Below are 26,759 nucleotides of genomic sequence, written 5' to 3'. Positions count from 1 at the left end.
AAATTATGGGTTTTAAACTGACATTTTCAAAAGCATTTTTGATAATATTCTCGAGGCTGCCAATTATTTTTGCGGCGAGATACGGACTTGAAACCTCAATATGTATTAGATCATAGCTCGATCAATAAAAAACGTTTTTATTTGAGGTGACTGTGATCCATTTTTTAAGAGATATTGTAGAGATCAAAATTTTACTGTTTTTTTTCAAAATATTGAGATCGAATTTATATAAACTGAAGGATCTACGAAGGATCGGTAAACGATGTTAGAAAGAACTCATTCTCCAGATATGGTGCGTAGTTTTAAAGTTTTATTGGCTGTTTCCAGACCACAAGAGGAAGGCACAGGAAAAGCAGTTTTGCTCTAGCAAAGACGAATCTGTATAAAGAAAAGATATTGAAAAATAAGAGCAGGTTCGGAGTACAGGAAGGTGACTTTGTTAACGAATTTAGTCGAATTTTTAGATAAAATGATTTTCACTTAAGTTGATTACATTCCTCTCTCAATTGTCAGTTTTCACTTTCTTAGACGTTCTCATCTGACAAATCTTCGATTGATAAGAATACTAGACTCCAAGAGAAAATATTGAAAATGTCATTGAGAAAATTTACAAACATTTTGAAAATTGATGGCACCCTGTTTCTATTCTAGTTTAAAGATTAATCTCCTAATGCACGTTGTAATTCTATATAGATATCTATTCAGAATTGTTGAAAAGATATGATCCAAACATGAAAAATGTGGTTGATATTCAAAAGAAGAGATAGGTAACGATTGATATGAAATATTCCAATTGGAAAAACTTAGTAATTACTGGTCCTTTTTTAGAACAAACTTCAACTCACAAAATGACATTCTTCAGGAAAATGAATATTTACCTAAAGTTGTAATAAGTCATTATATCCCTAAATTAAAACTCTATTTTTCTACATACAAATACATCCAAAAAATATTCTTATCGATATAATAAATCACAGATAAAATTTTCAATTAGGTACAAAACTAAATAACTTGGACTTGGCCATTTTCCTCTCCTTCAGATTCAGAATACTGGGCCTCAGAAGGCTTTATTGCTTAGATTTCTTCTCATATTCTGCATATTGTTCGTCAGTCAATAGCCAGAAATCAGTAGGTAATTTATTGAATATATTGTTCAATAAGTGGATGAATATGTCAGCCATACTTGAACTGATGCTCTCTTCCAATTCTCTTATTATGTCCACAGCATTGTTGTTTATGAAGTTATTCACAGTGTCTCCTGCAAAAAAAACATTTTTAGCTACACTAACATTAAATGTTCAATGTTTTTTGCAACCTTGCTTGCTTAATTTCTTTCACGCCCTTTTTTGATTGATTTTTTTATTTTGTAACCGAATATTTTCAATTCATAAGTACCTATCTGCCAGTTGATATAGAATATTCATTCTCTCAAATTGACTCGACATTATTAATTTTAAAATTGGTTGTTTCTGCCAAAAACTTTTGAGACATACAATATTTAGAGATTAATGAAAAGTGATTGATAGTCTTCATCTCTCTTATTCCATTTGACCAAATTTTATTAACACCAAAGGAATAAAATGAAATTACTGAAAATTATAAGTAGTAAATACACATGTTTGTATTGAGATGTAAACCTCCCGAAATGTTGATGTAGAAATAACATATAAACATAATGGAACATATGTTATCTGTAACGAATGGTATCATCCTAACAAGGCAAGCTCATTTTTCGATTATATTCTGATGGTCTATTTCTCCGATTTAAGAGCAGAATACAAAGTAGAAAATAATACATTTTTTGATGCATCTCTTGGAAATTTATTGTATCATCAACAATTTTGATGCTAGTGACAAATTAAACGCTTAAGTTAAAACAGGTTTTACTCACCTAATACTTTATTCCCATTGAAAAGATTGTAAAACTTAGCCTTCATATTTGACACAGTAAATTGAACCTTCATTTGGTCTATTTGGACGATTTCTCTTCCATCTTTTATAGGCATACTGAAGTTGGTGAAGACATGAGAATTGACGTCATACAGTTTCAGATCGCAATTGCCATTTCCAACAAGAGGCAAAACCAAAATGTGACCTCTCAGATTGTATCTTGCTTTTATATCCAACAACGGAATGTTGATGCCGAAATTCCACTTCTTTTCTTGAAGGTTCAACCTGAAATTGAATAATCAATGATAAAAATATAATTATCTAGATATGGGTTGAGAAAAAAAAATCGTTCAATGAAAAATTTTGAGGACTAAATTGAAAAAATTGTGAATGAGTACTTCCAGAATGGCTTACGAGAATTAAAAGTTAGGTCAGAGCAAGGTTTCTGTAAATTCAACATATGGAAAGCTTTTATGTAACTATGGCATAGTTTCCTTCCTGAGTTATGTTATCATCAATATCTTTGCTACAGGTCAGATAACATAGTAATAGCTACCTACATAAAGTAGTAATAAGAGTGCTTTATTTCGAATCTTGAAATATATTTATCATCAAATCAATAGATATTTTTCTAGAGAGAAAACACTTTATTGTTTATAATTATATGGCTATCGACCAAAATCTTTCTGTCAGTTAGACAAATATAGGGTGTTTTTTTTCGAGGTATATAACTTTAAGTTGGCATTACTGTTCAAGATGGCGACCGATTTAACAGCTGTCAAGTGATTTATTCTCAGTTTGGTTTGGCAACAAATCCCGAATAGACACACGCCTGAACAACGCTTGCAAATAGTGCAATTTTATTTCGAAAATAATTGTTCTGTGCGAAATACGTATCGTGCACTACGTCCATTTTATTTTGTTTAGCGATGAAGCGCACTTCTGGTTGAATGGCTACGTCAACAAACAGAACTGCCGCATTTGGAATGAAGCTAATCCTCAAGTGTATGTCGAAACACCGTTACATCCAGAAAAACTGACTGTTTGGTGCGCTTTATGGGCTGGTGGAATCATTGGTCCGTACTTCTTCAAAAACTATGATGGCCAGAAGGTTACAGTCAATGGTGATCGGTATAGAGCCATGATTACTAACTGTTTCACTCCTGAATTGAACAACCATGATGTCCAGGAGCTGTGGTTTCAACAAGACGGCGCAACATGTCACACAGCTCGTGCCACAATCGATTTATTGAAAGACACGTTTGGTGATCGCCTTATTTCACGTTTTGGACCTGTCAATTGGCCTCCAAGATCTTGTGATTCAACACCGCTAGACTACTTTCAGTGGGGCTATGTAAAGTCATTGGTCTTTGCGGATAAGCCACAAACCCTTGACCATTTGGAAGACAACATTCGCTGTGTTATTGCCGATATACGGCCACAAATGTTGGAAAAAGTAATCGAAAATTGGACGTCCAGATTGGACTACATCCGAGCCAGCCGTGATCATATGCCAGAAATCATATTTAAAATGTAATGCCACAAGATTATCTTGTGGATAAATAAAATTCATGACAATCGAATAATCCATCGTCGTTTTATTGCAATATGAACTTTTATAGCTCTAAAAAAAACACCCTTTATGTTCAAACTCACTTGAATACTGATACTTGAAATTGATTTTCCAAGTGACTGTTTCATTCCTTCTCCCAGATAATTAAAATTAGTAAATTAGTAGTTAAAGCATTTTTCTGTGATTGGGAGTATTGCGATACATATTATATTATCTTTATTAAAACATATTTGAGAACAATTAAAAGAAAGGAAAATTTGTAGAAGTTAATTTTATTTTGTACTTACTCGGTATAGGTAGGAGTAGTATTGGACGGTCCATGAATATCCATATCGTATAAACTTCCATTTAGAATTATAGCACCATGTCCTTTACTTATCGAGACTCTATCCAGTCGCAATGGCTCAAAGCGTTCTATGTTCAGTTCCGGTATACCTTTTGATTGAATTTTTCATAAGAAATCCACAAATATAAACACATTGACAACATATAATACTGACCATCATGAAAAAGTACTCACCGACTGCAAGTTGGGGAAACAAATTCAAAAACAGATCTGACATACACTGACTGAGCTGTGGATCACTCCTTCTGCAAACCTTCAACCAGGAAGCTGAAATTTAAAGATTACAGGTAAATACACTGTTTCAGCATGGAGATTATGTGAAGTACAACTACACCTTCAAATATCATAAGCAGAAATTGATTCGTACAATTTTGGGAATCGATTTTAGATGAGTAATTGTAAACCTAGTTTTTTTCGTAACAAACCCAGTTCTGATTTTTCATTTCCAATAATGATCCACCAAAAACATGCTATTTTCTCACTTTCCTTCTCTTAATAACAATTATCTCTACTTCTAAGATCGTTAACTCGAAGAATTACCTAAGCTTAAAGCTATTATAGACACTTCATCTGTAGACAACAAAGTTGATCATTAAAGCTTATCGTTTATAGTTGTTATGGTATACTCGAAAGAGATGCAAGGTATCATGTAAGTAGGTTGCAGACGAAGAATCTGTGGCAAACACACTGACACACAATGTTCTTGTTATATAAGTAGGCGCTGACATAATATTACTGGAATAATAGTTCTTTAATCGATTATACCTGTACAGGACGACAAATGAATTGTGATTTATCGTCATTACATCACATTTGTGTCAACTCTTTTATTTAACGGGTGTTTTTTTTCGAGGTATATAACTTTAAGTTGGCATTACTGTTCAAGATGGCGACCGATATAACAGCTGTCAAGTGATTTATTCTCAGTTTAGTTTGGCAATTCATCATGAATAGACTCACGCCTGAACAAAGCTTGCAAATAGTGCAATTTTATTTCGAAAATAATGGTTCTGTGCGGAATACGTATCGCGTACTACGTCCATTTTATTTTGTTTAGCGATGAAGCGCACTTCTGGTTGAATGGCTACGTCAACAAACAAAACTGCCGCATTTGGAGTGAAGCTAATCCTCAAGTGTAAGTCGAAACACCGTTACATCCAGAAAAACTGACTGTTTGGTGCGCTTTATGGGCTGGTGGAATCATTGGTCCGTACTTCTCTAATGGTGATCGGTATAGAGCCATGATTACTAACTTTTGCCCAGGAGTTATGGTTCCAACAAGACGGCGCAACATGTCACACAGCTCGTACCACAATCGATTTATTGAAAGACACGTTTGGTGACCGCCTAATTTCACGTTTTGGACCTGTGAATTGGCCTCAAAGATCTTGTGATTCAACACCGCTAGACTACTTTCTGTGGAGCTATGTAAAGTCATTGGTCTACGCGGATAAGCTACAAACCCTTGACCATTTGGAAGACAACATTCGCCATGTTATTGCCGATATACGGCCACAAATGTTGGAAAAAGTCATCGAAAATTGGACGTCCAGATTGGACTACATCCGAGCCAGCCGTGGCGGTCATATGCCAGAAATCATATTTAAAATGTAATGCCACAAGATTATCTGGCGGATAAATAAAATTCATGTCAATCGAATAATCCATCGTTGTTTTATTGCAATTTAAAGTTCTATAGCTCTAAAAAAACACCCATTTTTTGTAGTCCAATTTCTTAAATTTGTAGAGTTTGCGCTCAGATACACATACTCAAATAAAAGCCTGGAATTGTTTTAGGGAGAAATTTAATTGATAATGTTTTGATGGAAAAGTTACCTATTTTATTATAAGCACAACAATCAGAACAAATTGATAAAATTATACTTTGAGTCACTTTGAATAAATCCATTTTTTCAAGATGAAACATGAGAATTTAAAAATAGAAGAGAGCGCATGTTCTCAACACTTACGAGATAATGTTTTCAATACTCATCTAGAGCTGTAATTAGTGAGAATTTCAGCTGATGGTTATTAATAAGAAGGTGGGTACTAAGTTTTTTGCATTCAAGAAATCAAACAAAATAAAATTCCAACTTTTTATAACAATCTTGTGCCAATCTTAACCGGGAAAAAAGTTGCTTAAAACTGTACTTACGTTTTTCCTTTGGGAATGCAACACTTTGCACCTGATAACAGTCACCATAATTAAACGCCAGAAAAACACCCAATAACGAAAAAATTTTTATTTCGATCATTCTCAACCAGTGGTTTCAGATATTCTGTAGAATTGTACCAAAGTCAAAATATTCCCAACACCCTATTCCTGATGCTGCATAAATATTGCACAAATAGTTGCAAGCGAAAATGATACTAGTACCAAGAGACCATTCGGTTGATATTTGCTTGAAATGGGCGTTGTTTGAGAGTGAAAGTTCTCCATAAATTTCTCTCCTACCGATCTACCGGAGAATTCTGAATTACGTATTAACCTGAGATGGGATCATTCTGTAAACAAATTGGTGATTTCGTTATTGTTTGCAACACGGCGTGAAAAATTCCAGCCTTTTTTACTAACACGTTTTTCTTTGCATTATTCTGTCGATCAACGCAGTCATTAGTAATTTCTTCTTTTGCAATTCGTTTCAGGTGTGCTTTGATGAAATAAGGAAAACAACAAAGGGTTTCTTCATTTCAATGTGTTCTTATGATGTTTATTCGATTGTTTTGTACCTGTGTTTTTTAATGGTAGAATTGTTCTTTCTTCGGTCAATAAATATGAAGGTATATAAGGCAAAGAAATATGCGTACCGAAAAGAATATTACTGCTGCAGCGCGAAGTGTTGAAGAAGAAGTCGAAATGTCGATACCTCGCCGTTCTCAATTTGTTGGCCTTTGTCCTTCAAAGTGTGAAATTTTGCGTGAGGATCTTGGCTAAATTGTCTATAAAAGAAAGGGTGTTTTTTTTAGAGCTGAAAAACTTTAAATTGCACTAAAACAACGATGGATTATTCGATTGACATGAATTTTATTTATCCGCAAGATAATATTGTGGCATTACATTTTAAATATGATTTCTGGCACATGACCGTCACGGCTGGCTCGGATGTAGTCCAATCTGGACGTCCAATTTTCAATGACTTTTTCCAACATTTGTGGCCGTATATCGGCAATAAAACGGCGAATGTTGTCTTCCAAATGTTCAAGGGTTTGTGGCTTATCCGCATAGACCAATGACTTAAATAGCCCCACAGAAAGTAGTCTAGCGGTGTTAAATCACAAGATCTTGGAGGCCAATTCACAGGTCCAAAACGTGGAATTAGGCGGTCACCAAACGTGTCTTTCAATAAATCGATTGTGGCACGAACTGTGTGACATGTTGCGCCGTCTTGTTGGAACCACAGCTCCTGGACATCATGGTTGTTCAATTCAGGAATGAAAAAAGTTAGTAATCATGGCTCTATACCGATCACCATTGACTGTAACGTTCTGGCCATCATAGTTTTTGAAGAAGTACGGACCAATGATTCCACCAGCCCATAAAGCGCACCAAACAGTCAGTTTTTTTGGATGTAACGATGTTTCGACATACACTTGAGGATTAGCTTCACTCCAAATGCGGCAGTTTTGCTTGTGGACGTTGCCATTGAACCAAAAGTGCGCTTCATCGGTAAACAAAATAAAATGGACGTAGTGCGCGGTACGTATTCTGCACAGAACCATTATTTTCGAAATAAAATTGCACTATTAGCATGCGTTGTTCAGGCGTAAGTCTATTCATGATGAATTGCCAAACCAAACTGAGAATAAATCACTTGACAGCTGTTGAATCGGTCGCCATCTTGAACAGTAATTTGAAACTGGCTGAAGATGAACATTTTAACCGAAGAATTGTGTTCAGTATTGAAGCACATTTCTTGTTGAAAGGCTTCATCAAAGAAATACAATCCTCAAGCCTCGAAATTATCTACAAGATTATGATGATAAAAAATTCTTTCCAACAATATTTCTGTCTTGTATTTTTTGAAGTTCTCAAGCTCTCAAAAAAACACCCCCTACGACACATGAATTGAAAAAAATCATAGATATGAAGTCTCTAGAGAATTCCTTAGTTAAAATTCAAAGAAGAAAATAGTTAATCAGCAATAATCATTGCTTTAGATTCGACATTATTTGGTGGTGAATATATAGCTTACTGAAAATAATATAGCAATTAAAATTTCGTTATCTATCAATCAAAGGCGTTTACGTATTACTGCAAGGTCGAGATGATAATCAATAGTGATCAGTTGAATTAAAATCTATCTTATTACAGTTAAACTAAGCAAATAATTGAGACAAATAATTGAATTTACATATAATTTACCTGTAATCACATGGATTTCTATAATTGTGGAAAAAACACTAATATCCTTTCGTTTTATAATTATGGTAGTCTGCAGGACATTTCATAATGTGTGGAAAGGATGCAAATATGGAGCAATTTTTATATCAAGCACATCCGTTCTCTTTAGATGAAATCTATTTATATTTTTTTCTTTTATCGTTTCATTCTCATTCTGTGGTTCAGCAGATTGATATTGAAATGATTTTTTGTTAATTCGTTGGCTGACTTACCACATAATTTTACTCATACTTGAAACAAGTGGGATATGCGTTTCAGGTGGTACGTAAAATATTCGAGAATCTTGCTTGGTTTATGTTTTAATCTATGGTTATTCGGGAAGTAACACAGACAGAGGGTACTTATGGTAAATTTTGTTCGAAAACTTCTTGAATAAGCTGGCAATTGTATCTTCAAGAACTGGTTTGATTTCATTCGCTACGTTCTTCCAGTTGTCATTCAAAAATAAGTTCATGGCTTCACCTGCAAACAGAATCTGGGTTGAGTAGGTTGTGACAATAACTATTTAAAAATATTGTATTTCATCAATTTTCGTAGTGGTTATTCAGCACTGTGAGTCCAATGTGGATATTTATTTCATTTGGATGAAATGATATTAAGTTAACTTTTAATGAATGTGTAATATATTCGGTCGATGAAAATTCATTATCGAATGGAAAAAAAACAAAATTGATTTCCTCAAACTTTGAATACAAAAATTTGTTGAAAATTTTGGTTTTAACGCTTCAAGAACGGTGATTTTGACATCGAAACCAGCATGGCGGTGGAAGAGAGAAGGTTTTCGAAGTTGCAGAATTGGAGGCATTACTTGATCAAGACTCGTGTCAAACGCTACAAGAATTGGCAGGATCATTAGGAGTGACGCAACAAGACATTTCAAAACGCCCAAAGGTCATGGGAATGATTCAGAAACAAGGAAATAAGGTGCCGTACGAGTTGAAGCCGAGAGATGTTGAACGGCGTTTGTTTCCTTGTGAACAGCTGCTTGCAAGGCAAAGACGAAAGGGATTTCTGCATCGCATTGTGACTGGAGACGAAAGATGGGTTCATTACGATGAACCCAATTCCAGAAAATCATGGGGATATCCCGGTCATGCTTCCACGTCGACAGCCAAACCGAATATTCTCGGTTCCAAGATCATGCTCAGTATTTTGTGGGACCAGCTCTGCGTAGTGTATTATGAGTTGTTAAAACCGACTGAAACAACACAGGCGATCGTTATCGAACGCAAATAATGCGTTTGAGCTGAGCATTGAAAGACAAACGGCTGCAATACAACGAGAGACATGATGAAGTGATTTTACAGCATGACAATGCTCGACCCCATGTTACGAAAGTTGTCAAGACATACTTGGAAACGTTGAAATGGGAAGTCCTACCCCACTCGCCGTTTACTCTAGACGTTGCTCCTATCACTTGTTTGAATCAATGGCACACGCTCTGGCTGACCAGCACTTCCGGTCTTATGAAGAAGTTAAAAATTGTATCGATTCGTGGATCACTTCATAAGTTTTTTCAACGCGAGATTCGTACGCTGCCCGAAAGATGGGAAAAAGTAGTAGCCAGCGATGGACAATATTTTGAGTCATAAATATATAACCAGTTTTTTACAATGAAGCCTCGAATTTCGGAAAAAACAGCGGAGGCAAAGTTGTAGCTATCACACTTTGCAGCGTTTCCTCTTAAAAATAATCTCTCAATCTTTAATATCAATCTCTTAATAGTATCCAACATTCCTGATTCTTACTCACCTAATTCTTGATCCCCATCGAACAAGTTGTCCAATTGAATGGTTGCATGCCCAATATTGAAATCGATATAAAAATCTTTGATATTGAAAAATATTTCCCTATCTTTTTTAACTTTCTGTCCTAGTATGTTGACTATTGCCTCTATATCAGCTGCAAGCAAATATCTATTAGCAATATTCATGAGCTTCTAAGAACTTAGAAGGATGTAAAATAAAGTAAACATGTAATTATTTTTCAGCGCGAATATTATAATATCTTGAATGAATTATGAAGCTTTTGACGTGACCACAGCAACGTTTCAAACCCGTTGAATAGACTTACAATAATTTCCATAAAAGTTTCCTGAACCCAGGATGGGCATCATCAGGATTCTTCCTTCCATGGTATATTTACTTTCCAAGTAGAGAGATGGTACGTGCAGTTTGATTCGAATACGGTCCTTGTCCAGATTGATTCTGCGAAATGTAAAAAATAAATCACACATGTTTTCCTTCCCTTGAAACACGTGTTCGATATACTAACTGACAAAGAAACTGCAACACCCAGAAGAAGCTGTTTAAATTTAATTTTTTTTTGCTAAAACATAGATAGTATAGCGAGAAGTCAATGATTGGATCAGGGGAATACTATCTGTTTTACCAACAAAAAAAAAATTAAATTTAACAGCTCCTTCTGGGTGTTGCAGTTTCTTTGTCAATTAGTATAATATTTATAATTTATAGCTTTGCAAGAGTTCACGGTGAAAGAATGACACGATGAATGATCTCAAAATACTCTTCCCAGGGGTGTGGTACCTACAATGCTATATTCTTTACTGTTCATTATTTATGTTCTTGTTGCAATATAATCCTTCTATAAATTCAAACCAATGTTACTCAAACGGGATACTCATAACGAATTTCATTGAAATCGGGTAATCAAGGCTCTTACAAGAACTTTCGGGCACACAAACGGACAGACAGATGTGAGCGGAAATTAATATTGATACTCGAGACTCAAAAGTTTTTCGTACCAAAAGTGATCACATATCTCCCTCTCATTAACGTACTATTTTTTTTATAGCTAGGTATTTCTTTAATTTTCTTGAGTTGAGAATCGTAAACAGATCGAATATTTCGCAGGTTATCGTAGTTGGCGGTAACAAAGCGCATCCACCATAATTTTCACTAAAATATGATTCTACCGATAAGTACAAAAAAATGGAAGAAGCCCCAGAATAAAGTCAATAGCTTTTAAGCCCTTATAGACTACAGAACTGTACATGAGTCAGTTGCATCCAAGGGATCAATTAGCGCATAAATAAACGAGAGCTCTTAAACTTCTGACTTTACGTGAGAGAAGTCACCAAATTTTACTGGAAACTCAGAATTATTGTTATTTTATATACACATGCAAAATTTGAACTCGATTGGATCTGCTGACACTGAAATATTACTTTTTTTTTCAATATTCTGCTCAAATTTTCTATAGCTCTGATGTTGCTTTTAACATGAAATGCATGAAGCTTGAAGAGATATTCTGAATACAGTGTGTTATTTAATGAGTTCGAAAGGCTTTAAGGGTTCTTCAATTCAAACAAAAGCTTTTAGGCCTTTTCTTGAGAAGTAAGGTACAATCTGTTGAAAATGAGAAAAAATATAATTCTTATTTTTTCCTTATAATTGATGAATCCAACATTGAGGAATCCAACAATCTGGGATTAATCAATATTTTGTACAAGATTCACCTCCTAAAATTCCACAATCATTTGGTAACACCCTGTATACATGCAAGATTTATACAACAACTGAAAATTTATATTATAACATTTTCAAAGGGATGTGATTAAACAAATTTTCGCAATCAATCTGATAGTAATATTTAAAAAAATTTAAAAAATGTGCTATTGCTAATCTGTTGATTACTTTTGATATGATTTCCTATGGATATAATTGTTCTAAGTAGATTATAAGATTATTTCAATTTCACTTATGTGAAATCCTAGGAATATTGCTCAAATTCCCGGAAATAAATAACACAAACAATATAACACATCTGAATATATTGAGGAAAATTGTTTGGTCGAATTTCAAAACGTGAACCGAAAATTTCAGAGAGTGTTAAATTTTTTTCCTTTGAAAGATTTCTAAGGTTTGTTTTCAAAGAAGTTGGTACATTCCATCATTTACAGTTTTGAATATATTTTTCAATTAAGCTCAACAATGATATCAAATAAAAAATCCTTGAAATGAATAGTAAATAATGAACTTATACAAATTTTCCCTGAAGGTCAATTCCATTTGGAGATATCTGCATCTTCAAATTCTTTAATACTCAAGAACTAGGTTTGATTGTTCTCCTATATCTACATTCCAAATTGCCTGCATCTTCAAATATTGGCAATGCTTTAGAAGCCGATTCAAGGAATTTCTATAAATTTGAGCAGAATTTCTACACATTAGACGTATAAGATAAAGAGAAAATTTCGCAATTCAAATTGAAAAATTACTCACTTCACTTGCTTCAAAGTGAATATTGATGGACCGTAGACTCGTATATTTCTGTAAGTAGAATTGACTGATACAGCTCCAGAACCTTGATCTAAAACCACCTCAGGAATATAGAGAGGTTCACAACTAGGAATTCCAAATTCAGGAATACCATGTGCCAAAAGTGGCTTCAATCTGTGTACCGATTCGATGATGCAGTCTCCCAAATTCGGATCTGATCTGTGGCATATCTTCAAGAACGTAGCTGAAATGTTTATTTTTCATTATTTACAAAACCAACCCTGGAATACTGTACAATCTTGTTAGGCTGTGAACATTTCAGAAAGGATTCAAAATTTTTTTGTTCCTGGAACGATTCCAAAACAATTCTAGTTTTGATAATATTGAATTTACTTACGTAACCTTAAATTGCATCGTGCCACACAGAAAACACTAGCTAGAACAAAACTTATGTGGTAAAAATTCATTTTTATTGTATTTATAATCGATAAATGCAAATGAAGGTGTCAATTCACATGATGGAATTTCATAACTAGTTGATATTCACCAAAGAAGCTACGTAAAATGAATCGTATAAATTGCTACGTAGGCATTTTTTATTAATATGGGTTATAGAGTATACTGGGCGTTTAATGCAGTTCGTTAATTCAATAATTTAAAATATAACTATCTGATCAAACTGAAATTTAAAATTAGAAAATATTTTTCATTCAAGATTTCGACAATGTAAAGGGTAATCCAATAAGATATTTCATTTTGAATGTGGGCATTTGTCATCTTATGACATTCGACAGACGAAAACTACGACATTATTAAAATGGAAAAATACACGCTTCAACAACGTATTGAAATTGTTAAAATTCACTACAAAAATGGTGAAAATGTTGTAGCCACAGTTTGCAATACTGAAAAACTTTTGGATCATTCTGAGGCACCTTCTTGGCCGGCAATAGTTAAACTGGTGGAAAAATTAGAGCTGTTCGAAGAAATTAGTGATAGAAGAATAGAAAGCATTTTATCTTGTAATTCAAAACTTTTAGGATTTTTCCTTTGAGGCCACGTGAAAGATAAAGTTTATGGCAATGATCCACAATCTATTCAATAACTTAAAGATGGAATTCGTGGAGTTATCGACGACATACAGGACGATTCATGAAAAGAATATGGTGATGATATTGGCTGATATCGTTTTCTATCACTAATTTCTTTCTTTTTACAATGGAACAAACATGCATTGACTTCTCTCGAAATATACTTGGAATATTTTTTTTAATAGAAATTAAACCTTCTATTGGCAATCGCTATAATATAATAATATTCATCTATATATTCAAACATGAAAGTAATTTCTTCAGATTCTCACTGAAATTTTTTGTGAATATAGAAAAAGTTAGCTATCGAAAATTTCAGCGATGTAGTTGATACTTGTTATAAGAAATAATCTAGTTTTACTGATCTGATAATCCTCTATAATATAGAATATCTTCAATAGAGGTTTATGTGAAATTTTGTGAAAAATTACAACAATACGAACGTAAACAAGCACGCAAATACTCTAGAACCTGCTTTTCTCATTTTTTTTACAATATTATCGTGCTCCAGCCAATTTTATTCCAGAACTCATAGAGCTACTTCGCTTCAACTCTATTCAGTTGAATTGTAAATAGTTTTCATAAGCTATTCCATAAAAATTCTAATTATTCTAATTGTGTTGTACATTTTCAATAAGTATACTACATTTGAATAGGCCACAATGAGCTATTAGGTTTGATTTTTACAACTATACTTCAGAAACCAATTAATTATGTTCAACTTTATGAATCTCTGAATGATATTTCAAGAAAAATAGGTTTCAACTACGTAGAAAATATTGAATATTACTCTGAAATGCAATGCATCTGTTTAACATTTTCAAGGTTGATTTTTCATTCGGATTGGTTGTGTAGAAGACATGGGTTTGCTGGAAAAGTGCATTAAAGGTACATAAGTTACAATGTTGAAATGGTAGAGATTTTTACCTTGAAATCTATAAAAGTAGAGACCAGCTCAGTTCTTATCCACTGATGTAATACTTGAACTACATGAAGATAAGAATTATTGTGATCCAGCAGCATCATAATGCAGTTCATGCTAATAGCATTCATCTGTTTTCAAGTTTTTGGATTCGTAGTGTCCAATAAATTACGTGAGTTTTAAATCAATTACCTAAACCTTTTCAATTCAAAAATATTTTATTCATGACGGAATTCGCATATGTTTTTAAATTATGAGAAGCGTAAATGCAAAGAGAATATGTGATGAGGTTGAACTAACACAAACAGCAAAAATATGAAAATTATAATTTTTTGCGTTGCAAATTTAATGATATTTTCTGAAATTCTATGATTTTTTGCCATGAGCAATGTTGAATGAATGTCAAAATTGAATTTTTATCACTAATGTGACAATGTGTATGTAAAGAATTCAATAAATAATTCAGAATTTCATTAGGATCGGTTGGAGTTGATGGTGAACGGTATTTATTGTATGAAATATGAGTATCTATCTTTTTCAAGTAATTCAAGTTTAGTAAAACCTTTGTTCTATAACTAATAAGAATGTTAGGAAAAAACTATTTGTTGTTTGATTAGGATAAATATATGAAAACTCATTGATTAATTCAAAGTCAAAGCAGCATCGCATATTCAAGTATTTTTTATGGTGAATATTTTACGCATTTTCAGCATAATTGATTGAAATGATGGTCAGTTCAAGCTTTATAATTTTTGTGAGTTTTTCCTTATTATTGCGAGAAACTATGTATTATTATATGAAAATTTGGTTGCAATTTTATTGATAATCAAAGGTAATTTTATCGATTATTTTCTCTTTTTTGATCTAATTTGGTTTGTTCGAATGTTTTTGCCTCTAATCAGCAAGTTTGAGTGATAAAAATAAAAAAATTATCTAATAAGTTGTCCTTTTCATGAAATTCTCCATGATTAATTCGCACATTTGCAGCTGTATATCCTCTCAATACTTCACAAAATCCTTCTTCAAGGTCTAGAATTGACCATTGTCTTAGACCTCATATTTTACGTGACCCAAAAAAAAGTCTAGAGGTGTGAAATCACAAGATCTTGATGGCCAATTGTGATCACCTTTTCGAGAATTAAGACGGCCCGAAAAATTTTCCTGCAAAATTAGGATTTTAGTTTGTTGGTGTGGCCCACTTGCATTATGTTGAAAATAAACATCGTCCACTCAAATATCTTCCAATTCCTTCCGTAAAAATCATTAATCATATAGCTTTAGTGTAATGAAAAAAAAATCTTTTTCAGCTAATTTCATAAGCTATTGTCACCGTGGAGACCCTAACTTGAACGAATGTGTAGCAAAGGCTATGAACCAAGTAAAATCCCATTTAGCTGAGGGTATACCAGAATTTCAGCTTCCTTCTATGAATCCATTGATGCTGTCCGAAGCTTCTCTAGAAACTGGAGAAAATTTCAAATGCTCTTTCAAAAACATTGAGGTTTACTATGCTGACGAATTCGTTTTGAAAAGTGTCAATGTCAATCTGAAAAAGGATCAAGTGGATATGACTCTCAGGTTTCCTAGATTGAGAATCAAGTCTATATATAAAGTTACTGGTAAATTGTTGATATTACAGCTAGATGGCAGTGGACCTGCTGATGGAAATTTCAGTGAGTAGAAAATGAAATATACTTTCACCAAAAAAAAATGAAAAATAAAAAAAATTTTGACGTCAGTTTGTGAAAATGAATGACGTCATAACTGAATTATTGAGCCATAAAGGGTTAATTGAAAATAGACCTGTCCTTGCATTTTGTTCGAAAACATTCAATAACGAAGTTATAAATTTTGTTGCTCACTTTATCCACACCCTGTATACATATATAACATACTTTTAAAATTGAACGTACATAATATTTTTCAGCCAACGTGGAATGCATAATAAGCATGAGTGGTTCAAGATTTATAAAAAATAATAAGGAATACGTGAACTTCAATAAAAATGAACTGAAACTCAATCTTGGTCATCCTGTGATGAAATTTGAAAATCTATTTGGAGCCAACGAGGAACTCAATGTACAAACCAACAGGATCATAAATGAAAACATAGAGAGCATCCTAGAGGAACTGAGTCCTGTTTTGAATAAGGTCATCAAGGAATTTGTGTTTGGTTTAATTGGAAGAGTATTTGATAGATTTTCACTAGATGAATTGTTTCCCAAATGAGAGTCTTTCTTGAAAATGAAGAAGTCACTTCTTTTTTTTTTGTTGATTCAGATTTATATATGTTATCACTAATATCTATTTGGAAAAAGAAGATCTCAGTCATACAATGTTGCATTTAAATTGTTAGGAATTCATGAAGTTTGTGATAGATTTGAAATAATATTGTTTGATCTGATGACTTTCAATTCAAACCCATCAATTTCCATCATATGAGTATCTCATTTCTGTTATTGTTTCGATTCATTCATTCCTGAATTATATCTATTGGCTCATGTTCGTTTCAGTTGAAAATTTAGTTCAAATATAAATAAAGAATTTTATGAATTTAAATTTATTTTTCTAGAACACATACACTGTGTCCGTTAAGTATGGAACAAATTCATTTTTAGCTGAACAGACCATTTTGAGAAATAATCCTGAAACACGTCGATTTTTTATTTCAATTTACCGTATTTTAAAATAATAATCTAATATACAGAATGAATTACTTTCGAGTAATGACTTCACTGTCATTTTTTTAATGAAACACCCCCATTTTGTCTCAATTTTCCGATTACTCTAGCTGAGCCGATTCGAAAAATGTATCACATGTTGATTCCAATTGGTACAGGGTGGACAAAAATACAATAGTTGTGTGTGTTCATAAAGTAACGCGTAACATTCTTTATTAGTTAATTGAACAATATTATCAAAAATACTTATTGTCTAGCGGCAATTGGTTTGAATGTAACACCCTGTAGTTTGTTACATATTTAGATTAATAAAAATGAGCTGTTTCCAAATATGTTTGGTACTTGTGGTCTAGCATTTAATTTAAAAAAAAACATAGTTGTCTAGTTTTTTGTGAAATGTAATTATTTGTTTATTGCCGCTAGACAATAAGTATTTTTGATAATATTGTTGATTTAACTAATAAAGCACGTTACGCGTTACTTTATGAGCACGCACAAAACTATTGTATTTTTGTCCACCCTGTACCAATTGGAATCAACATGTGATACATTTTTCGAATGAGCTCAGCTAGAGTAATCAGAAAATTGAGACAAAATGGGGGTGTTCAATTGAAAAAAAATGACGGTGACGTCATTACTTGAAAGTAATTCACCCTGTATATTAGATTATTATTTTAAAATACGGTAAATTGAAATAAAAAATCGACGTGTTTCAGGATTATTTCTTAAAATAGTCTGTTTAGCTAAAAATGAATTTGTTCCATACTTTACGGACACAGAGTGTATAGTCCTTAAAAACTGGAATGTTTTCAAATAATTTGGTACACTATTTATATACCTCTTTCTTCACAAATGACTTTAGAAAAAATACAACAAGACTTATAAACTAATTAAATTGGATCGATTGGTTATCAATCTCGAGTTTGAACAGACAAATGTATATTCATCAAAAAAAAGTGTGTACCTAATAAATCCTCGGTCAAGGATGATTTGCGGCTTAGCTGGGTCCATGAGAGTGACGCTCAAATGAACGATTCTTCAAAAAAATTACCAAATAAACACTCCATTTGTTCCTTCACTATGAGATGTGACGTTCGAAAGAATAATTAAATTAAATTACCTACTATTTGTCCATTAAATGAGAATCTATAATGATGACTCATGTTTCATTTTGGTTGGTTTAGAGTTTCGATAAAATTCTGATGTTTATCTTTCTTCTAACGTTGTTACAAACCAAGGAATTTTATGGTTACTCAATTGTTAACAATATATCTTTCCGGTGTGTGGATTGTAATAGTTTTATCAATTACAGCGCCCCTGAAAAGGTCATTTGAGAAGAAATCGATGTGAGGATTGCGTAGAAATCCATCTGATAAGAAATGCCAACAAACGAAACAAAAAGTTTAAAAATTTCAAGACCTATATTCAAGTGCTATTTGTTCTCCATAGTGGTTTTCATTTTGCTTGAAATTAATGAAAAACATACATTTCTCGATTTTTCAAATTGCCTGAATTGATATTTATACTTAAGAATTTCTATTTCAATTGGATTTTCATATACAGTGTGGTCCAAAGAAATCTTAGCTCCTCGATTTTCCGGCTTTAAAATGAAAATGTGGAGAATCGTTTGGAACCGTCAATTTCTGAGTACAACCCCTTGATTTTGAATAGGGATGAGGGATGTTAAGATACCTCATTTGGAAGATCTCATCGAGTACCATCTGATCATGAAATTTCGCTTCAATTCTTTTCTTTTTGTGTCATTGTGTATTCTCGAGATAAATTCTTCATAGCCTTCTTCACTATTTTCGCTGTCATTTCATTATTGATGGATATTTTAAAGCCAAATTTCAGAGTCAGATAGTACTCGATACTATCTTCAAAATTAGTTGTCTCAACACCCCTTAGCCTTATTCAAAATCAAGGGGTTGTGCTCTTCTCCGTAAGGGGGTTAAAGTAACCTCAAATCAGAAATTGACGGATCCGAACGATTTTCCACATTTTCATTTTAGAGTCGGAAAATCGAGTTGCTAAGTTTTCGTTGGACCTTTGAAAATAATTCATTCATTTTGAGCTCGTTAGGTGCTAACTGTCTTGGACCTCTTCTACATTTTAAATTATATACAACTACTTCTCTTTTTCCTGAACATTTTCATGGACATTTCAGTTCATTTCTCTTTAAATGGAATTCCTTCTGAGTCATCATATTGTTCTAAGAAAAATCGAGAATCTTACTATGAACGTCATTGAATAGGGGGACTTCCAAATCAACACCATCAATCATAAATATTTGGATGCTGTATAAATGTTATCACTCAGGTATCACAAAGCCACCAATTTCCTAATAAAATGTTTTTATGTATATAATTTGTGAGTAATCTTCGGAAGGAACCTCTAAGGTACAATTATATACAGAAGCGGATTAAGCCAAATCGACAGATCTTTCTAGGAATTCATCAAGTCAAGTTGCTTGACATTTTAACCAACTTCTTGACTTGAAAATCAAGCTCGTGAAAAATTACATACTTGAGCTTGACTTGACTTGATATTAGATATTTATTGCTTGATTTGATATTAAGCTACTTGATATTACTTAAGCTTGATATGCACGCGTCGCACGGCTTATATTTCAGCAATGTCGTGTGCGCTTAGACTACATAAGGGGATTCCTCGAGTGCCGAGAGACTGAAGCATTCGCCAGTGTGACTTTATTAGTAGTTTCCCATTTCTATGAAATCTATTGATATATTTTGGTAGTTTCAGAAATATCTTTCCAAACTTGGCCAAAATAGCCAAGGATTTTTATCAACGCCAGCATCTTCAGCTCCTGTTGAAAGACAATTTTCCAGAGCTGCTCTTACAGTTGAAAAAACCCGCAAAAGGTTAGGCGATAAATCTATAAGATGCCTCATGTGTCTAAGATCCTGGATGGGAAATTATGAAATCAAACAAAGCCTGGAGGTTTCTCAATATTAAGAAACTTTATGTTTTTATTATTTTTTATTTTTGTTATGATTTATATTTAATTTATGTTTCTATTTAATAAATAAAAGTGTCTTTTATAAGGTTCCTTCTCATTTCATTATTTTTCATTGATATGACACTACACATTGAAACTGTTGAAAATCAAACAGCTTGATATGATTCAAGTACTTGATAAATGAATACTTGACTTGACTTCAGATTGAAAAACTACTACTTGACTTGAGCTTGACTTGAAATCAAGTAAGCTCAAGCCAAGTCGCTTGAAAATCAAGCCAAGCCGTGAATCCCTAAATAACCTGCATAGAGTATTTCTGACATTTATATCAATTATCAAAAAATCAACACATTATTAATACATTTTTCTACTTCAATATTAAGTATGTATATGACTTTTCAACCATAGAATCTTAATTTTGATCCTTTTTCAGCATAATCGATTTATATTTTATATTATTAAATTTTTATGAATATTCAGAAGAGCTAATATTTCCTATTGAAGGTTCGTTAGAAGATTATTGAATTATAGAGATAATTTTTCATCTAGCGCCAATACTGGAATTTCATGCACCGACGAAATTGAGGGTCAATATCTAACCTGGTGGTTTTCATTTCAGATCCTCATTAAAAGTTAATTGTCCGCGCAATGTTGACAGATATAAATACATTATGAAGAACACGAAGGTTTCTGATCATTCTTATATTGTCTTCCGCGGAGGATATAGGTAGCTTACTAACAAAATGAAGACTCTTCTCTCGATCTCAGTTTGTGTGGTTCTGTGCGTTATTGGCAGTACTGAAGCTAAAGGAATTCGTAAGTTTTTATTTTGTTCTGAAATATTTTTTTATTGGTTTTCCCTGAATTTTTGTGGTGGTGATTGGAAAATTATATAATTTCTGTGCTGAGTTTAAGTTTGAATCGACCATAGAATTTAATCCATGAAGTTTTGTGGAACTTTTAATTAGTCTTCTACCATTAAATTTTGCAATCATTGAATCATTTCATCTATAGCAGAAAGCATATATTGACCATAAAAAGATAATGAAACCCATAAGTTAAGGACTATTAGGGGTTTGTTTTCTGAAGTTTTAAATGAAAGAATTATCAATAATTTTTAGTAATTGAAATTCATAATTTCACTGGCATCAATTTTTTATTAATTTACTATTTAATAATTCAAAAGAACTGTACCCGATTATTACGCCAATTGACTATAAGCTATTTCCAATTTTCACACGTTATTATTTATTTGTAACCTCGATCTAGATAATTGAGATTTCTCAGTATATGTTTTTACCAAGTGAAACATCAATGTCGAACAATTTTCCACTACTCTTGGTAAAATATGTCATTTTATCATCAATTAAATGTTAAAAAAATTCTGCAAACTAAAATTTGTAAATCCAAATCAAATGATCAGATTTGACATCTTGATAAGATTAGACTAAAGCTGTAAAAAAACGTTTCTTGTTAAGGGTAAATGATCTGATTCATTATTTTCAGAGTTAATAGATCTACAGGTCTGAATTATTGAAAATCATTCATGGAAGTAAACATATTTACCGTATATAGTATTTGTGACAGAAATTTTCTTTCAATTTTTATTCAGGGAAAGAAGTTGAATTTTTAAATTTGTTTTTATATCGAATACTCAATTATTTTTGGCCTCATACTGTCTTTTTGTGAGAGTAATTATTGAAAGTCCCGATCATTTAAATTTTGAAAATTTCATGAAAATTCACGAAAGAAGAGAAACTCAAGTTCTTCTTCATTTCAAGGTCGAATCATTATGTCATAATACTATGTCAATCCTAAAGAGGTAACTTATTGAATCTACATATGACAGAAATTATGTAAAAGTTATGGAATCACACTTTCTATTCAAAATAATGGAGAACAACTCATTTGAATAATGTTGACTATTATATTATTGGTATACCTCTATACCACTTCTCTAAGTTGGAATGAACATGAAGTTTCATTCCAATGTGATGATTGAAGAAGCGTGCTTTTATTTGTCTAGACGGTCACATACTTGTTCCCATTATTTTTCAATTAACTTTGGGTTATTATATTCTGTAATAAACCTTCAAAATGGTTGAAAACCTACTTCTTCTTCTCATTTCATTCTCAGAATGTGTATTTTAGCCTTTTTCAGGCTTTTTTTTGATATTTTTCTAGGTATTTTCATATAGTTCGAAGGAGATTATTAAATTTTTTGTATTTACAATAATTAGGTTATCTTTGAGTTCCAATAACAAAATATGGAGGTGACATCTTATTACTTGAGGAATATTTGAGTACTTTGATTTTTCCCATTGAAGGTGACCAAATAAAAATTTCGTAATCAAAATTAGCATTTCTGACATGCTGCTGCAAATTCAAGACGAAAAAGTTTGATTGTTTCTACTCTACACCATTTTTTATATTCCATGAATATTTGTACAGCTTCTTAACATCTTCGGAGAAAAGAAGAACCTGAAAATAGTATTTAATGAAAGAAGAGTGTAAACTGAGTAATTTTCTCTTTAATTAACATTCAAGTGTCTATTGCGGTAATCTTTCGTAATATCTGTTGATTAGATATCTGACCGGTTGACATTTGAAATTAATATAGAATTTATCACCTAGAAGTTTCAATGCTGAATGCAATAAATTTTTATACCTACTTTTCGAACATATTTGTTTTTTTCTAATTCAGAAATGAGAAGAAAGCAAAGATGTGAAAAACTCTGACATTAAAAAAAATTCAATTCACTTCAATTTTCAATGGAAACTAAGATAGTGTAACCTGTAATGTCTTCAGGAAAACTAGGTTCAATTAGTTTCCATTCTTGGTCACTTGAACTCAAACGTATGAACTCTATGCTGAGCCTTATTAGAAATATATCACGTTGAGGGCTCTTTAAGCACATTTCAATCTCAGTTATAAGCTCTGAATACTGATATTATCTTCTTTCCAGCTTCTTACATAACATTATGCAAAAGCAAGGACCCAGAATTGGAGAAATGTATTTTACGAGCTGTTGATGCAATTCAGCCACATCTCAAATCAGGAATTCCAGAATTAGGCATTCCATCCCTCGACCCCTTGACCATACCATTTGCAGGACTTGAAGCCGGACCAACTTTCAACGCCAGTTTCAGAGACATTGAAGTATATTATGCGAACGAATTCAAAATCGACAAATTCAAACTTGATTTGGACAAAGTTGATCTTGATATTGGCATCACTTTTCCCAAATTGAGGATCAAGTCTAAATATGCCATCGATGGAAAGATTCTGTTCCTTGAACTCAAAGGATCTGGACCAGCTGATGGGAATTTCAGTGAGTATTTGCTCGAAAATCTATAGAGAAGAGTATTCTATCTGAAAATCATTGAAAATGAAACTCCTAATGATCCTGCCAATTCTTGTTGCGTTTGACACGAGTCTGGATCAAGTAGTGCTTCCAATTCTACATCTTCCAAAAACTTCTCTCATACACCGCCATGCTGGTCTTTGATATCAAAATCAACGTTTTTGACGTATTTAGGTATTTGAGAGCATTCGATGAGCCTCAGTCGCAGATTTATTCATATTAAAACAGATAAATAAAACCGCCCGCAAATGATGAGAATTTGGCTCTTAAACTGACATATTTAATCGAGAATAACTTTATGATGCAGACACAAATCGACTACTATTTTTATGGGGTTATATTAACAAACACCGAAGCTTATTGTATGACATCTACGATCTATTTATTTTGGACTACCACATACCGCTACAGACAACTATTGCAAAACGATGGAAGCAAAGTTGTACACCTAATAATTCTATAAAATCTCAGATTTTTGTATTTCACTTTATGAAATAATTTAATATTTTTACTGAATTAGAGTATGTGATGATATTACAATCTGAGGAACTTTTGTACCTAATCTCGAAATGAATATTCCACTTATCAAACACTTATCAAGTATTCGAGATATATTGAAGCAAGATAGAGAGAAGTATCACTTTTAAATATTTGTTACAAAATGGCGAATGCGAGGTTGATTGCATAACGATTCGAAAATAATTTAGTTTAGACCCATCCCGACAATAATTCTAAAACTCTCTTTTTCATGGAAATATTTTATTACAAACTTGTTAGAATTTTCAATGCTTCGTTTTTCAAAGTCAACATCTACTGAATTTTATATACAGTCCCAAAAATACAAACTGTGTATCAATGAACTAATAACTAATAATTATTTTTTCAGCTAATGTCCATGCTGAAGTGAAGGGAAATGGAAGGAGAATCGAGAAGAACGGAAAAACTCATTTGGAAATCGAAACAATCAATGTTAAAGGCGATTATGGAAAACCTATTTTTCTCTTCGCTGATCTGTTCGAAAACCAAGAGGTCAACGATCAAACCAACAAAATCATAAACGATAATATCGTAGAAATAATAAAAGAATTGGAGCCTGTTGTTAACAAAGTTGTGATTGAAATTGTACAGAGTTTAGTATCTAGAGTGTTTGTGAAATATTCCTTTGATGAACTGTTCCCAAAATAGGTAATTTATCATCTCTTAAGATATTTGTTTTGTAAGAAGTTTTTATTTATATTGTACCTAATTGTATGCCGAATGCCAGTATTTGAACTCAGTGTATTCTTTTAATTGAATGAATGTTGAATAAATATGAATAAAAGACAGTGTCAAGCGAAGACTATAACTTTAATATGAATTGTTATTTTTCTATTAATTCTTTCAAGATATAGGTTCATATTCAAAAGAAGTTTGGAAAATAGCTTTATTGTGTAGTGTTACATCAACAACAAAAAATATGAAATGAGAAGGAACTTTGGAAAAAAAAACACTGCTATTTATTGAACTTATTGTAAGAAAGAACCGGAAATATGCACTTTTTTGGAATAGAAACATAAATTAAATCACTATAAATCATAACAAAATAATGAAAAAATAAAGTTTCCATATATTGAGAAACCTTCAGGCCTAACCTACTGCGGGTTTTTGTAACTGTAAGAGCAGCTCTGGAAAATTCAACAGGAATTGAAGAAGCTGGCGTTGATAAAAAATCCTTCGCCATTTTGACCAAGTTTAGAATAGTTATTTATAATACAAGTGTAGAAGGCATTGATATTCTTCCACGAGTTCAAAATTCAAAAACGAGCCACGAAGTGGCGAGTTTTTGAATGAACGAGTGGTAGAATGAGCCTTCTGTACGAGTATTATACATTATTTTCTCTAATTCATTGCATTTTTAATGAAATTAATGAAATATTTCCATAAATATCATTCAGTGATTTTTGCATTGAAAAATGTTGGTTGGCAGAACTGATTTCTTCAAGGCAAATTGATGAATTGACAGATAAAACAATGGCGGAATGTTCGGAGTACCAACTTATAATAATAAGATATAACCATGAGAACTGTGCGTTTCTGATATATTCTCGCACGATTTTGTTCTACAAGATGTGGAAGAATGAACGGAATAACCACAGCATTAGAGAAAGATAGTTCTGAAACTACCAAAATCTACCTAAAGATTTCATAGAAATGTGAGAAAACTACTAATAAAGTCACGCTGGCGAATGCTTCAGTCTCTCGGCGCTCGAGGAATCCCCTTATTTAGTCTAAGCGCACACGAGATTGCAGAAATATATGCCGTGCGGCGCGTGCATATCAAGCTCAAGTAATATAAAGTAGCTTGATATCAAGTCAAGCAATAAATATCTAAAGTCAAGTCGAGCTCAAGTATGTAATTTTTCACGAAGTTGATTTTCAAGTCAAATAGTTGGTTTAAATGTCAAGCTACTTGGATTGATGAATCCCTATTCAATATAGGCTAGTTATTTTCTGAATACGAATTCGAAAACTAAGTTTCCATATAGGGCTGGAAAGCTGAAATTTCAATGGAGCTATCTACTACCCCATTTGGGATACCCCTACTAAAACCATATAAATAAAAGAAGGCTGTTACAAGGATTTGTAGACAGACATAAATGAGACCACTTCAGAATGGTCTGCAATGCATTTTGTAAATGGAAACCCAAGAATATTTTTCATCCAAAAATTGATCAGAAAGCTTCATCGACCAGAAAAAAATTGCTTTTACTTTGGCAACATTAATACCTATAGAAAATTTTGTAATCGACATATTGTCAAATATTCACAAAATACTCCTATTCCTAAAAATATTAAATGAGTTTTTTAAACTTCAACCACCAACATATGCTAACACTAACAATAAAAAAGTTCGATACTTTATGCAGTATGCATAACGAAGGTGGCGTATTGATGATAATCTAATGATTGCTATGAGGAAAGGAAAGATATAGCAGAACAGTGCTTTCTATATCATTGTTGGTGTGAGAGAATACAAATGATTTTCCTAACTATAATAGGCTCTAAGTTCCTGATAAATCCAAAAAAAAACTGAAACTACTGGGATATTTCCAGTTTGATTTTGAAGATAGCCTATCTGTAATTATCTAATGGTTATGTCACTTGTTATTGCATTTAAAAAAAATACTGAGTAATTTCCAACAGAAAGATTCTTGAAAATTTACAAAAAAAACTCAATTCGAGCAATACCTCCTCATGATATCAATCAGCATCAGCATACGTAAGATAT

At 32.6% G+C, this 26,759-nt stretch overlaps 3 protein-coding genes across 3 annotated transcripts; 2 read left to right on the top strand and 1 right to left on the bottom strand.

Annotated features, from left to right (window-relative positions):
- Window positions 1-904: 904 nt before the first annotated feature.
- LOC123677771 lies at window positions 905-13,009 on the bottom strand. Its single transcript, XM_045614469.1, has 10 exons — window positions 12,850-13,009; window positions 12,456-12,696; window positions 10,285-10,418; window positions 9,964-10,113; window positions 8,524-8,673; window positions 5,965-6,078; window positions 3,984-4,076; window positions 3,751-3,898; window positions 1,892-2,175; window positions 905-1,258 (listed from the first exon to the last, which is right to left on the bottom strand). Exons 1-10 carry the CDS (start codon window positions 12,917-12,919, stop codon window positions 1,068-1,070), a joined length of 1,575 nt encoding a protein of 524 aa, XP_045470425.1. The 5' UTR covers window positions 12,920-13,009; the 3' UTR covers window positions 905-1,067.
- Window positions 13,010-14,384: 1,375 nt separating this feature from the next.
- LOC123678766 (protein takeout-like) lies at window positions 14,385-16,869 on the top strand. The gene is made up of 3 exons (XM_045615968.1): window positions 14,385-14,637; window positions 15,773-16,138; window positions 16,393-16,869. The coding sequence occupies exons 1-3, from the start codon at window positions 14,571-14,573 to the stop codon at window positions 16,692-16,694; spliced, it is 735 nt and encodes a 244-aa protein (XP_045471924.1). The 5' UTR covers window positions 14,385-14,570; the 3' UTR covers window positions 16,695-16,869.
- Window positions 16,870-20,783: 3,914 nt separating this feature from the next.
- Window positions 20,784-24,842, top strand: LOC123678765 (protein takeout-like). Its single transcript, XM_045615967.1, has 3 exons — window positions 20,784-20,942; window positions 23,093-23,458; window positions 24,378-24,842. Exons 1-3 carry the CDS (start codon window positions 20,870-20,872, stop codon window positions 24,674-24,676), a joined length of 738 nt encoding a protein of 245 aa, XP_045471923.1. The 5' UTR covers window positions 20,784-20,869; the 3' UTR covers window positions 24,677-24,842.
- Window positions 24,843-26,759: the final 1,917 nt, after the last annotated feature.

Source organism: Harmonia axyridis, chromosome 4 (assembly GCF_914767665.1).
Source record: "Harmonia axyridis chromosome 4, icHarAxyr1.1, whole genome shotgun sequence".
NCBI lineage: Eukaryota > Metazoa > Arthropoda > Insecta > Coleoptera > Coccinellidae > Harmonia > Harmonia axyridis.
This window is presented reverse-complemented; position numbering and strand designations above follow the sequence as displayed.